The sequence below is a fragment of the Alosa sapidissima genome, chromosome 16, assembly GCF_018492685.1.
Source record: "Alosa sapidissima isolate fAloSap1 chromosome 16, fAloSap1.pri, whole genome shotgun sequence".
NCBI classification, from domain to species: Eukaryota; Metazoa; Chordata; class Actinopteri; order Clupeiformes; family Clupeidae; genus Alosa; species Alosa sapidissima.
This window is the reverse complement of record NC_055972.1, coordinates 32,357,304-32,373,676: the sequence shown is the minus strand read 5'-3', so window position 1 is coordinate 32,373,676 and position 16,373 is coordinate 32,357,304. Positions and strand designations below refer to the sequence as shown.

Here is a 16,373-nt window from a genome sequence, read left to right as displayed (position 1 = left end):
CATTACATACAAAACTGGTGAACTAGTTATCAAATTATGTTACAATGCCATAGAATTGCAAAGAGCATAAACAGTAAAAATGTGAAACGTACATATTCAGTGTCTTGTACTCACTCTCCTAACTACAGCAATTTCTAACTTTACTGTAGTTTTCAAATGGCTGTACAAGTACTGTATAGTGCTGTCTTGAGCATGTTTAGGTAGTGTCACCAAGTTCTGACCTTTTGCATGGAAAAACACTGAGAGAATAAACTGCCATAATGAAAACATGACAAAGCCATTTACTATCTTGTTCATAAACGATGGTGTGAAGACTTCTCATTTTGATGACACTGGCAGTTTCATTGACATAAATACTTGCTTTTGAGGAATGGACTATCCATTTTGAGCAACTGACGTGCTTTTGCAGGTTATCCACTAGATTTTGCAGTTTGCACTAATTGTTTTGAGAAATGCACTAACTGCTGTGCAAATGTTAATAGTGATATGAGAAAAGCACCAAAGCGACTGAGAAAAACTGTAAAATATCATGATTTGTTTTAGAATTTTAAGTGTGGCTTTTAAAGATGTCATTGGTGTTACTCATGTTATAGCTGTGTGGGTGTGAAAAAATATATATTAAAAAAGTATGTTTAATAATTAAGTGATTTTTATATTTCTGATGACAGGAGGTCTGTCACATGGCAGCCATTTTTGTAAAAAAATCATTTTTTTCTCGAAATTGTCATTGGTGTTACCGTCATTGGTGTTACTTTCTGATCGGTAGCCTAATTAGAAAATAACACAAAAAATGATATAAATGAATTAAGCTCTACTTTTTGTGGATTCATCAATTTCACACGCTTACCCATACTTCAGATAATTTTTCTAAACTTATAACACAGACTCACACCTACAAAACACAATTGGCCAATTGGATAATTTTCTTCTCAAAAACACATTTTGTTAAATATATACTAACTCTTCATTTCAAAACAGAACACATCTTTCTCTGCACACACTAACTTTACCAAAACACTGGAAATCTGACTCAAAATGAAATTATTATGTCAAAGAATAACACTTGTTTTCACTTCACAAGGTACATGCAGTCAATCAAAGTACACCAGGTTTCAAAATACTGGCTATTGTTGACATTACAAAAACTGCATAGACTTTTATGTCTTACAGGTATTTGCATGCAAAACATGCTATCCACCGTTTTTACACTAAATTTCTTGGTTGGGAACTGTATGTCCACATGCAATGTTCACATTCAAAAGCATTCCAGTAAAAAGCAAATCAGTTTTTTTTCCCTTTACTGTTTACTACAGGAGGTACAGTAGAAATACTGTTTACAGTATGATAGAACAGAAAAGGTTTTACAGTATTGCTTACAGTGAACAAATTATCCATGAAACACACAAGAGCATTCTGAACAAAAAAACAACAGCAAAAAAGCCAGATAAAAAGGGGGGGGAACTAAAAAAAAGCACAACATTACTGTATCTAATCTCTGCGATCTTCAGGGTTAGGCCACATGTTTTCATAAACATCGCATTGATTACATGGTCAATGATAGTGGCATGAATTTCATTTCTGACAACTGTTCTTGCAGCCTTTGGAATGCCACCACCACACATTCTTACACCTCTACCTTGCCCTCTCTTTGGGCCTGCTCTTCTCCCTGACCCTGCTCCTCTTACTGCTCCTGCACCTCTCACTGCTCCTCTCACTGCTCCTGCACCTCACTGCACCTCTCACTGGGCCTGCTCTTCTCCCTGACCCTGCTCCACTCACTGCTCCTGCACCTCACTGCTCCTCTCACTGCTCCTGCATCTCTCACTGCTCCTGCACCTCACTGCACCTCTCACTGGGCCTGCTCTTCTCCCTGGGTCCCTTGCTCTTCCTCTTCTTCATCCAGACATTACAGTGTTTGTCTTTTTCTTTTTCTGTTTCTACCTCAAAGTCCTCCTTTTACTGTATAAGTGTCAATGTAATAGAAAAAATAACCCCTGCCACTGAGTCTAAGCCAGACTGGAATCAGCTGTGGTTGGCCCAATTTACCCAACATAATATATATATCAGTTGTGTGTCAATTATTCAATTGTTTGTTTATTATCAGCTAAGATATATTGTTTTTGAACTGATATCATTGCAGAAGCAGAGGTTTTTATACTGTATCTAAGGTTTGGAATATTGTCTTTGCTATCAAAGTCAAAGTCAAAGTCAAAGTCAGCTTTATTGTCAATTTCTTCACATGTTCCAGACATACAAAGAGATCGAAATTACGTTTCTCACTATCCCACGGTGAAGACAAGACATTTTACCAATTTAAGTCCACAGGCAAACATAACATTCAAGTAAACAAAAAAGTAAGTAAATAAGTAAATAAGAGGGCACATATAATAATGAAAAAATAAGAGCAGCACTATTGTGGGATGTTGTGTGTTAACATTCGTAAATACTGCAAAAACAATCCATAATTTTGTTGGGAGGTATAGCTTGTTTGTTAAGAAAATGTAAGCATTGTGGAAATGTGTTCACTGACTGCATATCGTGTAAAAACGACATGAAATGTGTGAATGGTATGGCCACAAAAGACTGATGCTGTGCTAATTGTATTTAGAGTTTTGAAAATGTGACAACTGGTTGGACAAACGCTTGTTAGCGACTGAAAAAAACTGTAATGTCAGTATGCAGTGCACATAACAAAGACACAATGTTAAGTTAAGTTTTTTTTTTTTAATTTAACCTTGTTAACATGTCCATAATGGTATTATTTTGATATAATACACAGTATATCAGGAGCAAAATAAATATTCAAGACCATGGCTGAGTTTTTCCACCTTGAAACTTATCCAACAGTCTCAAAAAGCCTGGATATGTCACAAACCTAAAGAACCAATTCCGACAACTTGTAGCCAATGTCTAAGTGTCTGAGAGTGTATCATCAGAGGTGAGGCTGACAAGTTCTGTGAATACTATGAGGCCAAGGTGTAGAGATATATCCAAGCCATTGACAGGATTTTATTTTATGAAATACAACTCCTAAATATGTAATTTTGAGGTACAGAGATGCAATTTTAAGGGCCTATTTAAAGCAATACTAGGGATAATGTTTACTGATGCAATTTAGAAATATGGATATGTTTTTAGACAGGATGAGATCCAGGTAGGGAAAAGGACTAAAAGGTAAAAAAAACCTGTACTTCTTACTAATGCAATGCACATGTGTTAGATAAAGATTTAAGCAAGATGAAATCCAGGTAGAGAAAAGATCTAAAAGATAAGAAAAGAGTATACTGACAACATGAGGTTGGACAAAACATTTGTAGCTGCAACTACTGCTCCTGTGTTTTTGTGATTGCATTAAAGGCAATGTTTACTTGCACAACCATCACGCCACTGTTAGTATTTAATACCATTTAACTCCTACAAAGGCAAAAGTAGACCTTCTTGCATTGTTGGTAACCTCTCATTTGTGCTTTTGCTCCACCAAAATGGAAACAAAGATTTGTTTTTCTTCAGGTAGCGACAACTGTGCTCTAAAAATGTGCAAAGGGCTAAGGCGTGTCATTGGATTAGTCGCTTAGCATATGCCTTAGCTTCCCTCTGTCCAGCATAACCACCTTCAGAGGGAAACGTGTTTAGAACTAGTTCTGGCCTCATCTAGCTTAGAATCCATGGCTTGTTTCACAAGAATGAAGAATTTGAAAAACTTTGTTACATACCTTCTTGTTGTATTTGCACAGTTCACCTTTGGTAAGTAACATTTATTGTTTGCTGTTCTTTTATTATTTAGGTAATGAGGATTATTGATTCTTAATTTGTCGTACTTCTATGTATTTTAACTGTTGCTTGTTCAGACCTTCTTTACATGCTACTTTCTCTTATTCACTTTGTTCTGTTCATTTGTGTACGAAATACATGCTGCAACAGCAAGTGAGTACATTTTGTCTTAATTTTATTGTTTAGTGTCAAATCTGTTTTAAGTGTTATTCATTATAAACAAAGTCATGTTAGATCTTAAAACATGTAGTGCTGCCTAGTAAAAGTGATATTTGATGTGACATACAGTCAAGGTACATGGTCAGTCTTAAATCAGAGGTTATTTTAGCATGCATGACGTAATACACCTGTAATCCTTGTCAGGTGGATAAAACAGAGAGGTCATAAGTAGTGCTAGGTTTCAGTATGGGGGTGTCATGCTTTTGTCTTGAAACTACTGAATGTAACAAATATTTTGTGTGAAAACCTACATGTTTTGTCTATTGTTGTTATTTCTTTGATTCCCAGCACAAACAGATTATGCTCCATATTTCTTTGATAATGGGCCCAACAGTAACAGTGGTAATCTGGCACTGTTCAGCCTCTTAGAAGATACACCAGTTGGTAAGATTTCTCCAAACATTATTTAAAACCTGAGATAAATAGACCTGAAAAATAACCAAAATGAACATTTGATTTGCGAAAAACAGATGGGATCACGCTAAGGAACTCATTAAAAGGTGTAATCTAGCTGACGTCAGTGCAGATGTCCACACATCTATGCCTTGATCATGATTTGTAAAACAATGGCTATTATATTGTGTTCTACAAGAGAATATTCAAATGCCTTAACTGTGTTTAGGAATGTCAAGTGTACATTAAAACATCTCAAAATATAGCACACATCACACTATTTTCTGCACTTTTCTCATTTCAGGAACACAAATATATATTTTAAATGGAACAGACCCAGAAGGCCAATCAGTTACATATGGACTGACCTTTGAACCAGGATCCAAGGAATATTTTAAAGTTGATTCCAAATCTGGAACAGTTACCCTTATTGAGGAGATTGACAGAGAGGTTAGCCATTAAATAATTCATATTCATATTGGTGGCATTTAATATTATATTTCTATCAATGTCATTGTGCATTAAATCAGTTTTTGCTAAAATATATATATACGTATTTTATCAACAGGTGCAAGATGAGATTGAAGTATTTGTTAGTATAACAGATGGCCGTAATAAAGTAAGTAATAGCGCTAGAATTAGAAATGTCCTTTTGTGGCACATTGTTTATGTTTAGGAAATGTATTGTGGCACAGTGTTTATGTTTAGGAAATGTATTGTGGCAATGTATATTTTGCCTTTTTTCCTCTTTCTTGAGGTAACTGAGAAGGTACAGGTGTTTGTGATGGATGTTAATGATGAGAAACCACAGTTTCAGAACATGCCTGCAATTGTAGATGTCTTAGAGGTGAGTCATATTTGTATCTGGCAAATACAGAGTTCTGCTCATACGTTTATGAACCCATGCTAAAGTTGACTAAAAAGAGGAATAAAAAAATAATCTTTTGGAAATTGATCTTAATACCTTAATTAAACCATTGGCATGGTTTTATTTCAGTTAGCCTAATAGCTGGTTTGATTTGCATTGAGAGATGATCTTATGGAAAGTATCCCATGCCAGTCTCTAGGTATGGTGAAGGATGCTGTATGTGATGACGTTGGGTTATTTTAATTCCAAAGGCCAAGGGAAATTGATCAGGATGCAGAGTAAGTGAGGATAGGAGCAGGCTTCACTCAATGTGTCTACTTTTAAACTTTAAGAGTGCTGGCCTGGATAGTTACATAAAGTAAAGTAGGAGAGAGGCCACACTATGCATATATACACTTTTATTTGCACATACACGTTTCGGCGTGTGCCTTGTGTAAAAGTGTACATATGCATAGTGCGGCCTCTCTCCTACTTTACTTCAGGATGCAGAGTACCCTGTATCCATGAAATAACTGGCCTTTAAAAATAAAAATCTGCCTGCCTCTATGGGAATTTAACATAGGGGTGTGTATACTTATGCCACCTGTATTTTAAGGAAGAACATTTATTTATTTGCAATACATTATTCATTCACAAAGAAAATGGGTGTCCTTAAAGGTTGGATTTTCCTCATTTTAATAAGGCATTAAGATCAATTTCCAAAAGATGATTTTTAATTCCTCTTTTTAGTCAACTTTAGTATGGGTTCATAAACTTATGAGCGCAACTGTACATGTTTATAGTCTTAACTGCTGGTAGTGTGTGTAAAATTCAGAATATACAATGCATAATGTTGTATTATATGTAGATTATATACACATAGTAAAACACATGGCAATTGTAGGGCGGTGGTAGTGTAGTGGTTAAGGAGCTGGGCTAGCGTGCAGTAGCCTGAAAGTTGTCGGTTCAATTCCCAGCTTCCACCGTTGTGCCCTTGAGCAAGGCACTTAACCCCAAGTTGCTCCAGGGACAATGTGATCCCTTGTAATATAGCTGACATATGTAAGTCACTTTGGTCAAGAAGTGTCTGCTAAATGTAATGTAATTTACAAATGTTATATGCACTGATCTTTTTTAATCTTATTAAAATAAGAAGTATTTTTATATAAGTAACACATAATTGCTACTAAACACTTTTACTGTCAGAGTACCGCATCTGGCAGCAGTATCTTCAAAGTGGAGGCTGTAGATAAGGACACTGGTTCAGGTGGTTCCCTCGACTACTTTCTCCAGGTAATGCTCCCTAGCACTACAACTGCAGACTTCCAGTCACCCATATCTTCATAGGAATCCTGCCAAAGTAGTGATATGAATATTTTTCCTTCTTTTAATGACTGTCCCTGACAGAAAATCTGTATAAAGATGGGGGATTGAGAGGTCAGGCTGGTCATAACAAAAGTAATAATACTGTATAAGCACATTTGATGTGGGATGAAAAGTGCCGTCCTCTATACAGCCAAGGATTAAATTACAATTACATTTCTGTAAGGTACTGACGGATTAGAGAACAGCTTTGCACCATTTGGCAATGGTGGGGTATGTTATATTGCAGTTTATGCATGTTGGCTATTATAGACTCGAAACAGCTGGGAATGAGTGACACTGTAGTACACAACATCTGGGCCAAAGAGATTTTACCTGCCCATTTAGAGTGTGGCCACTCCTGACCGACACAGATGCTACAGACATGGGTCCTAGTCATGGTCCTCTAATGCGGCTAGGTGAGCCAGATGGGCACTTGGCTGCTTTTACCGTCCATGTGAAAAAAATGATTATATAAAGCATTTCAAACCTGTCTGTGCTGTTCTCACTTAGAGCCTGGACAAAAATGAAAAATTTGGAATAGACCGGCACAGTGGAGTGCTTCGCATTAAGCAGGGAGAGACTCTGGACTTTGAGAAGTCCACAACACATTTCGTCACTGTGGTAGCAAAGGTGAGATGGGCGATGTAGCGCTGGTGTTTGTAATAGCATCCCCATTTAGCCACATGCACATTTGGATCAGTGACACATTTTAAGAGTAATTAAAGACACATTGAAGATGTGGTGTCATTCAAGACAATACATATCCCCCACTCTTTCTGCATGAATCCATGTATTTGTCTATCGGTTGACATATCTATATGTTTGTCTGTCTTTCCTATTCATGTATTTGTGGTATCAGGATGGAGGTGGACATTATAAAGGAAAGCACCAAGTCCTTTCGGCATCTGCTACTTTGACAATCAATGTTGTGGACACTCAGGATACACCTCCTATCTTTATCGGCATCCCATATTTTGGATATGTTTATGAAGTTTCATCACCAGTGAGTTTCACATTAGTTCCACCATTGTTAACTATGTTATTGTACATTGACTTTGACAGTCTGCTGTGCTTGTCAATACTCATGTGTGGTTTGAAATATTATATATATGAAGACTTAAGTTCCAAAATGCTACATCTCCATTTTTAAAAACATTAATAAGTCATGTTATATAATTGTCTCAAGTAATATCAAGAATTTTGTAGTTGTGTTGTTTTGATTGAATGAAGATAAATCAATTAGCAATAACCCTATTACATTTCTACTTAAATTACCTGGAAAACAACATACCTTACCTGGAACCAAACCCTTCATATATATATACATGCTATATAATCAAATGCTCAAATGCCAATTATTTTGAAAAACTGTTTGTTTTGGTTTCAGGGCTCAGAAATCTTCACAGTTTTTGCTAAAGATGGAGATGTAGGGAACCCAAATCCTATCCATTATTCCATTCATTCCGGTAAGCAGCCACCAAACTGCAACTTACAGACATAATTACTTTATAAACTACAAACTACACTTTATTGTATAAACAGAACATATAATAAGAGAAAAATTATGTCAGGATTAACTAATGTTGGCACTGACATGTAAACTTCTAGATTTTTAAGTTACTCATAATAGATGCACAAATTGTATATCAAATCATGCCTTTGGACACACCCAGGTGCAGATGGGGTGTTTGTCATCAATAAGACCAGTGGCTGCATCACCCTGCGTGCCTACCCTGCCCATCTAAGGAAGGAAATGTTTCATATTAAAGTAAAGGTGAGCCTTCTTGCCACTGCACACCTGCACCAAAGCTCCTCCACCAGTGCTTGCTGTGTGCTATATTCATCTGCCACCATGTTGTTGTTGTTTGGCACTCCTTACCTCCTGCACCCCTCTTGTGACCAGGCTAACTATAATCCAATAGAAAAAAGGCATAAGCCAATTAGCTATCAAAGGTGAATTTAAACATGCTGTAGGCTACGTCAGTCCCCTTGGCATGTCAGGTCTGTAGGTTTAATGAGGAATGCCAGATGATACACATTTCGGGATGGTTAATGGATGAGGTTTGAAAGGTGGATAGAAATATTTAGCCAATATGCAAGTGCTCTGGCCTGTGGGTCATTCATTTGGCTATGCTGTGTGCCACACATCCTAAAACTGTGAAGCTTAATCATGTTTGTAATCAAATGACTTTTCTCTGTTGCCCTCATGGCACCCTTATTTGCCCAGGCTTCAGAGGTGGGACCAGATGGAAGCCTAATGGACTATGCCATCACTACAGTAACCATACGAGTAGTGGACCTGAACAACCACCCTCCCACCTTTTACGGAGAAAATGGACCTCAGAACATGTTTGAGCTTACAATGTACGAGCACCCCCCAGAAGGAGAAATCTTGAGGGGACTGAAGATCTCTGTCAATGACTCTGATCAGGTGGAGTACATTGTTTGTGTTTGAGTTGTCAGAGGGTGTGTTCAAAAATAAAATACAATTCATCATCATTTTAGTTGTTTAAATCAGCTCTTTTTAAATCACCCCCCTTAGAATTATATGCATAATGGGAGCATTAACATTGTTCATTTCACTTAACATTGACTGAAAGTCTGTTTTATGTTATAATACTATCATGCATACAGTGTAATGAGGTTTATCCTTCAGCTTAGTCTGTTCATGATGTTTACACTCCATGAGGATGGACTCTCCATTCATGATGAAAGTGCTCTTTTGGATGTTACATAAAAAGGCTGAATAAACCCAAACAAGCAGGTGTTCCATTTCCCAGATTTTGTCATATTATGTAAGGCGTTTTTATCAGTAAGCACCTGCTTTTGTAAAATGTCCAAAATAATCTGACAAATACATCCCAAAATAGATCAAGTTTGGAGACATAGTGTGTTATTGTCAGCATTTCTAGAGATACTACGCAAATGGAGGAATGTCCAATTGATTAAAAATGAAATTAGGAATCGTTAAGCTCTTTGCACACCCAGTGTGAATCCCAGCAATGCTAATCTATTCTTTCCTTCCTCTGAGTCATCATGTTATTTCCCTTGCTTGTTTGTCACTCTCTAAGGACAGTGGCCTCGTGTAATGTGCCACTTGCTGTTTTAAAATCACTGAAAAGTGAAAACAAAACAAATGTAGCTTGTGGGCTACCATACTTCTGCATCAGACATAAACATTTGAGTGCAGACTTTGTCACAATCAGGCAAATCAAATGTTAATCTTAATCCATGTTTTGCAGGGTGCTAATGCAAAGTTTAACCTGCGGCTAGTTGGGCCTGGAAGGATGTTACGAGTTGTCCCTCAGACTGTGCTCAATGAGGCTCAGGTCACCATCTTAGTGGAAGATTCTACAGCCATAGACTACGAGAGATCACAATTTCTTACATTCAAGGTAACCACATCAGTATGCACTTCAGACAAAACAATGTTTTCTGGAGCCTATTTCTTTCAAATATCCAGCAACAGTATCATGGTGGAAAGAAAAACATTGAAATGAATCAGAAATGCTGTTGTGTTTTAGTTGCTTGCAGTGGAGATTGACACACCGGAGCGATTCAGCGCAACGGCAGACGTAGTGATTCACCTACTGGACACCAACGACAATGCCCCTAAATTCTCTTCAGAGTACTATATTGCTCGAATCCCTGAAAACTCCCCAGGAGGATCCAATGTTGTCACCGTTACAGTAAGTGGCTGCCTGATTTTCAGAAGATTTAGAACCAGAGGTAAACCCAGAAATCAAACCAAAGTGTATATTTGACAAGAATATGTTTTGTTGAAGTCCCCTGTTCTCTGCATAGAAAACAGTTACCATTAAGTGATCAGTCACTAAGTTACCTACAGTATTGCTGTTGAGAAGATGAGCATTTGAGTGATATGTCTTTAGCATTTGTCATAACATGCTCCTTCTAATCTATAGTTTACTCAGAAATCACATCCAAAATACTGATCAGAACATGAGGAAAATAATGTGCTGGTTGTGTGCTGTCTAGTTTATTACCTGCCCAAGACAGACCAAACAAAACAAATCATAAAATTGACAGGGACAAACTGGCTGAGTGTTATGAAATGCAAGATAAATCCCCAAATTATGAAGAGGCATGTGTGTTTGGGCAGCAGCTCTTTTCCCGTAATGTCCAGGCTGAAATTTAGATGGAAAAAATGGAAAATGACCCAAGCCATGCAAACATCCTGCTTCATCCCTTCCCTGAACTTAGACTGCCTATGCAGATCCCTGGTTGTTGACAATCATCTGTAGGGGTACTCTTAAGCCAAGGCCTTTAGAGAAAGCAGTGCTGTTTCAAGACAGTGTTCTTTATTGTTGTACTCACATCTAGGCCTTATTATTTGTAATGTCAGTCTAATAATGTATTTTTAAAGGCACACTATGCAGTTTTTTTTAGCTTAATATGCTAGTTTTTTAGCTTAATGTACCTTCATTTACCAGCTTCAGAGTCATTGGAATGGTTATATGACTTTTTTCGGGTTGAATGGTGGCCGTCTCGCTTCCCCCTAGCGCCTGTGAGCGGAAAAAACCCCCTTGCAACTGTGGGCCGGCGGGCCGATGGCCTCAGTGTCAGGAAGTATAACGAGTGTAACGAATTGTTTTACTGCATTCAAATACACATACACGCCAGGCACCGGCTAGAAAAAGGTAGCGATGGAGTTTCTCAGACTTGACATGACAGAGCAAGCTAAAAATAAGCAAAAACCGAAAAAAAAAAACAGTAAGGAAATTGCCAATACTGCATAGTTTACCTTTAAGTGTATGGCTGCTTCATAGAAGTGTTTTGATACTGTATTGTGGACTAAAAGGCATGTTTTCTTCTGATCGTTCGTTTATCTATGCAGGCTACAGATCCAGATTCAGGACTGTGGGGTGAAGTCAAGTATTCCATATATGGTGCTGGATCAGACTTGTAAGTAAATTCTGAATAGTTCTGGCACTACAGTCACACCACTTACACCACTTCATCTGCCTCTCTCTCTCTCTCTCTCTCTCTCTCTCTCACACACACACACACACACACACACACACACACACACACACACACACACACACACACACACACACACACACACACACACACACACACACTCGCGCACACACATTTTCATTTTATTACTGTTTCCTTTCATATTTTCCCTTGATACACAAGCTTTACATGAGATCCTACCAGAAAGCTTGGCCTTTGTGGACTCAAACTGTATTTATATTCTATTGAGTTTTTATTACAGCTCAACCTGCAGATACAAATAACTGAAATGTTTTCATCATTAGTCACCTCCATCTCAAATATGGATTTTCACTGATGTAGAGACACTTAACCTAAAAGCAGATTCAACCTAATGCTCAACTATGAAATGAAACATAAACTTGACAGGGGGATCCTTTAACATCTATGAGCGATATTCATTGTGACAATTATCAGACCAGATATTTTAAAATCTAGCATACATGATGATTACTGGCAGAGATTCCTTTGAGTAGACTCTGAAGTCCAGCAGGCAAAACAAATCTGTGTGAGCAACTCACAGGCGTCGTGCTTGTGATAATTAACGACCTTACGGGAGGCAAGGGTAAACACATGCAATTGTTTCTCCACAAAATGCTAAGACAAGACAGGCAGCGTCCTGTGTCTCCATCTACTTTAATGCCCTAATGGGATTGGGGAAGAAAATAGAATGTTCCAGTGAGCCAGTGACACCTGTTACCTTGCAATGTGACAGTTGCCTTACAGTAAGGCGATTCTACACAGTTCTGAGACTAGTCCCATAAATCATATATAAACCTAGAAAACGAACAAACAACATATGTGCAAGATGACAACCATGACTAGAAATGAAATACAGTTATTTGTCATTAATTTGTCTCATTAAAAAAACACCATCTCTTGTTCTCACTTTTATCTCTTTACTTTTCAAGGTTCCTAATTCAGTCACAGTCAGGAATCATTTATACTCAACCTTGGGCTAGCCTGGATGCTGAAATCAAGTCCAAGTACAACTTCTATGTAAAAGCTGAGGACACAGAAGGAAAGTACAGTTTGGCTGAGGTCTTTGTAACAATTCTTGACCTCAATGACCACTCACCTGAATTCAACAACAACTTTTTGGAGACAACTATGATCATTGGAGCACCAGTCAAAATAGAGGTCAGTTGACAGTCACCATGCAATCCCAAACCTTTCACAATACAAGATGTACAGTATATTTACATTTGAGTGTGTGTCTGTCTGTGTGTGTGTGTGTGTGTGTGTGTGTGTGTGTGTGTGTGTGTGTGTGTGTGTGTGTGTGTGTGTGTGTGTGTGTGTGTGTTCATGCATATATATATCTGTTTTGTTCAGGCGATTGATGAAGATGCAGAAGAGCCCAATAACGTCATTGAGTACTCCATCATGAAAACTGAGCCAGACAACATCTTTGACATTAATTCTGACACAGGCGAGATCATGCTGAAGTCTTACATCAAGTCCATGGACATTGTTCAAAACATAACCAACCAGAAAGAATGCACATGGTCTGTGGTGGTCCAGGCAAGAGACAGAGGATCGCCCTCCTTCAGCACCACCACTGTGGTGAAGATTGACATCACAGAGGCAGTAAGACAACATCACCTTTCAATTAATTAGTATATTGGGCAATTTTATTTTTTGAAAACAGTATTCATTCAAGGGAGGAAATATTCATGGAACTAAGTATTGATGACGGTATATTACTAAATTAGATATCATTAAACATTCTACATTGTCAAGCTTTTTTCAACAGAATAGTCTCTTTTGAATAGGATATGCGTATCTATTGAAGCAATGTTTTTATCAGAAGTTTTCATATAATACTCTCCAAATGGTTCCTTCATTTTCCAATGCTTTTAGTCCATATAGACTTTTCCGATGATGTCTTAGGTTATCTAATGAGTGTGGTTACATTTATATTTAAGTTGTATCATTGTTGTATCATTTTCAGATCAAATCCAGAGTAATAACATACTTCCTGAGCCTCAAGAGACGGCCATGGACTGTTTTCAACATATGCTTGAGCACTGTTTCCTTGGCCATTGCTTTCACAGTGTTCATTTCCACCATTACTTACTGCAAATCTGTAAAAAAAATGCGGGTCCAACCCCAGGGCAAGATCAGAAGGATTGTTCGGAGGCCCTGACCATGACACACCCTCACAACCTTTTGTTTTTCAACTCGTATCACTATACAGAACTCACTCTCATCAATGTTGTGATACAACAACATTATGTCTGTAAAAGAGTACAGGAGCACAATCAGAACAAATGCATGTGAAACTAGAAGAGCACTCAATTGGCGCAGACCTCCGCCAAGTCCAAATGTCCTGTCTGGTCATATTAAAGAAAGTTAGAAGTCCTGGATCCACCTCTTGATCCACTGTAAAATTGTGTTATTCTTTGGCCCATGCTCCCTACCACCACAAAGTTTATGAAATTCAAGGTAGTTGTTGACAGACAGACAGACAGACAGATAGACAAATTAATATAGCCTCTTAGGTGGAAGTGAATTGATAAGTTCACATTGAAATATGTGGCTATTTTAAAATCATTTGTCCATAGGCAGGTGTAGTTTGATTTTGTACACATAGTGTTTGTGTGGATTGTTATGGTCATGATAGTGGGCCTCGCACTCAACCCTTCTGATCTTGTCTTATCATGGAATCAGGCTCTGTAATATTTCATATCACATCGTAATGACGAATTCAGTCACTGTGCTGCCTTGGAACCTCTGGTCATTAATAGTTGATCTCTTTCTTGCAATTCCTCTGTGTCTTACACAAATAAGCCGCTCCAGTCCCATGGACTTGATTTCTCTTTGTGCTCTTTTACAGACTCAACTCAATGGACCATTCGCGTCCTTTTTAATGCAAAGTAGAGACAATCCCATCAAAATCCTTGGTTTGATTGCCTGTGTCATTTGTAGTATGCTCGTAGCCACAGTCCTGGTCTCTACTGTTACGTTTGTGCGCAACAAAAAGTCCAACAAGATCTTGCCCAGCCGCCGCATCATCCGGAGAAGGCCAAAGCACAGACAGTGGGCATTTAAAGGGCCCGCAGAGCAGGGACGGAAAGAGGAGCCTGAAAATGGAGAGAACATTAACTATAACAACAATGTCAACACAAACTGTCACAACTACCCACCCCCTCCCATGCCTCCCCCAGGCCTCCCTCCTCCACCCCCATGCTTCCCTCGGGCAGGTGAGCGCCAATGGGCCGGCCCCCCAGTAAGCTACAGTACTGTGGTGCTAAAGCCCTGCAAAAGGCCCATTAAGACGAAAGAAAATCACGTGAACGCGGCGCTGGTCTCTGAGCTGAAGATGCGATTTGAACAGAGAAGGATGGCCAGCCAATACTGACTCTTACTATTGCTATGAGTGTGCAGCTGTGGAGTGGATGTTGCTAGATGCCCCCTGCAGAGGCAGTGACCCAGGTGTGTGAGTCCGTGATGATGATCATCCCCAAAGGACAGCGGAGAGCAGCCTGAGGGACAGCAGGCCATAGGGTTTCAGCCATGACCACTACACCCATGTTTCTTACACAGGATGTCCAGAGTGTCTGGACTGAATCAGGTCAGAAGGAGAACTTTGTGTTGCTGGTAGGCCCCTCTAGAAACCAATATGGATATTCATGCAATATAAAGCTGCATTACAAATGATTCACATTTATTTATACAAATTCAATCAGAATGAAGAGATCACTGTTGTATTTCTCTGTGATACTATAAAAACCATTTGATGTACCAATTTTATATGCTATGTGCTGAATGAGTGTTTGTCTGTGTTTAAAATGGTCTGTCCGTAGAGTGGATCATTAATAATACAGTGGATCTCAGAAATACCGGTTTACAGTATGTCAGTGTGAGGACTTTATGCTATGCCAAATCTCATTGGTTTATGATGTTTTTTTTCTCTCTCCAAAGGGTACAGTATTTCATAAATGTCCAAAGATTGTAACTTTCCATGGGCATAAGGGTTTTCAATAAAAAATCAGTATTCAGAAAGTTGCAGTGCCGTGTGTGTGTTTTACAGAAATGTGAAATAGCTGAATTAAGTAAATAGGGTGTCTGATATGTTTTAATTGTACAATTTATCCACATTGAATGTTTTAATGAATAAAGTCAATAGAGTGAAGTGGATCGGTGTCCCATATGACAGTGTGGTAAAATACTGTGTGTAAGAGTAAGGTGACATGCATACAGTATGTGTTAACCACAGAGAACCTAATTCAATAACAACTAGCAACTTAATCACAAAGTGTTATTAGCTAATGATTTTTTTTTTTGTTAATTCAGATGCACCGACTGTACTTTCTAAATTTCACCAGTTCATCCATGGGAGTGCTTGATAATGAGTTCTGATGATAAGTATGTTTGGGTTGGTAGCTGGTCCTGGGATGCCAATAGCTGGTAATGGAAAAGAGGCGATGTGTGCTTAGAGCTACTGCCAAAATGGAGGAAAGTAGGGAGGCCTTACCCTGATGGAGTATGTGGCATAGTGGACAAGTAGGGTTAAAATCTTCTTGAAGCAGATGTGAGTACCAATGAATCTAAAACCAACTTAAGGGGCATGCTCCTACCCATGACAACAACGTTACAACGTTTTTAATTCACATTGGCAATGTTAGAGACTCCATTCTCTTTATTGTAAGGCAGTGTGGTATTGAAATTTGCTTGAAGACACTATTTGGAACCACCTATCTGATTTGTCTATATCATTTAATGCCTATTTGTGTTTCTATAAGCTTTTAGTTAAAAA

The 16,373-nt window shown here is 38.4% G+C and overlaps 1 protein-coding gene across 1 annotated transcript; it reads left to right on the top strand.

The window, feature by feature from the left end:
• Window positions 1-3,523: 3,523 nt before the first annotated feature.
• On the top strand, window positions 3,524-15,598 carry cdhr1a (cadherin-related family member 1a). Its single transcript, XM_042066024.1, has 18 exons — window positions 3,524-3,744; window positions 3,922-3,924; window positions 4,279-4,374; window positions 4,688-4,833; window positions 4,952-5,002; window positions 5,141-5,230; window positions 6,437-6,523; window positions 7,106-7,225; window positions 7,455-7,598; window positions 7,983-8,061; window positions 8,269-8,369; window positions 8,823-9,026; window positions 9,838-9,990; window positions 10,120-10,284; window positions 11,451-11,518; window positions 12,526-12,754; window positions 12,947-13,201; window positions 14,451-15,598. The coding sequence occupies exons 1-18, from the start codon at window positions 3,666-3,668 to the stop codon at window positions 14,973-14,975; spliced, it is 2,595 nt and encodes an 864-aa protein (XP_041921958.1). The 5' UTR covers window positions 3,524-3,665; the 3' UTR covers window positions 14,976-15,598.
• The last annotated feature ends 775 nt before the right edge of the window (window positions 15,599-16,373 follow it).

What these genes read in the sequence shown, in the direction of transcription:
- cdhr1a (XM_042066024.1), top strand. Translation starts at nt 3,666, where the DNA reads ATGGCTTGTTTCACAAGAATGAAGAATTTGAAAAACTTTGTTACATAC. An exon ending in CTTAGAAGATACACCAGTTG is followed by an intron (nt 4,375 to 4,687) that starts GTAAGATTTCTC and finishes TTCTCATTTCAG; the next exon opens with GAACACAAATATATATTTTA. An exon ending in TTGAGGAGATTGACAGAGAG is followed by an intron (nt 4,834 to 4,951) that starts GTTAGCCATTAA and finishes TTTTATCAACAG; the next exon opens with GTGCAAGATGAGATTGAAGT.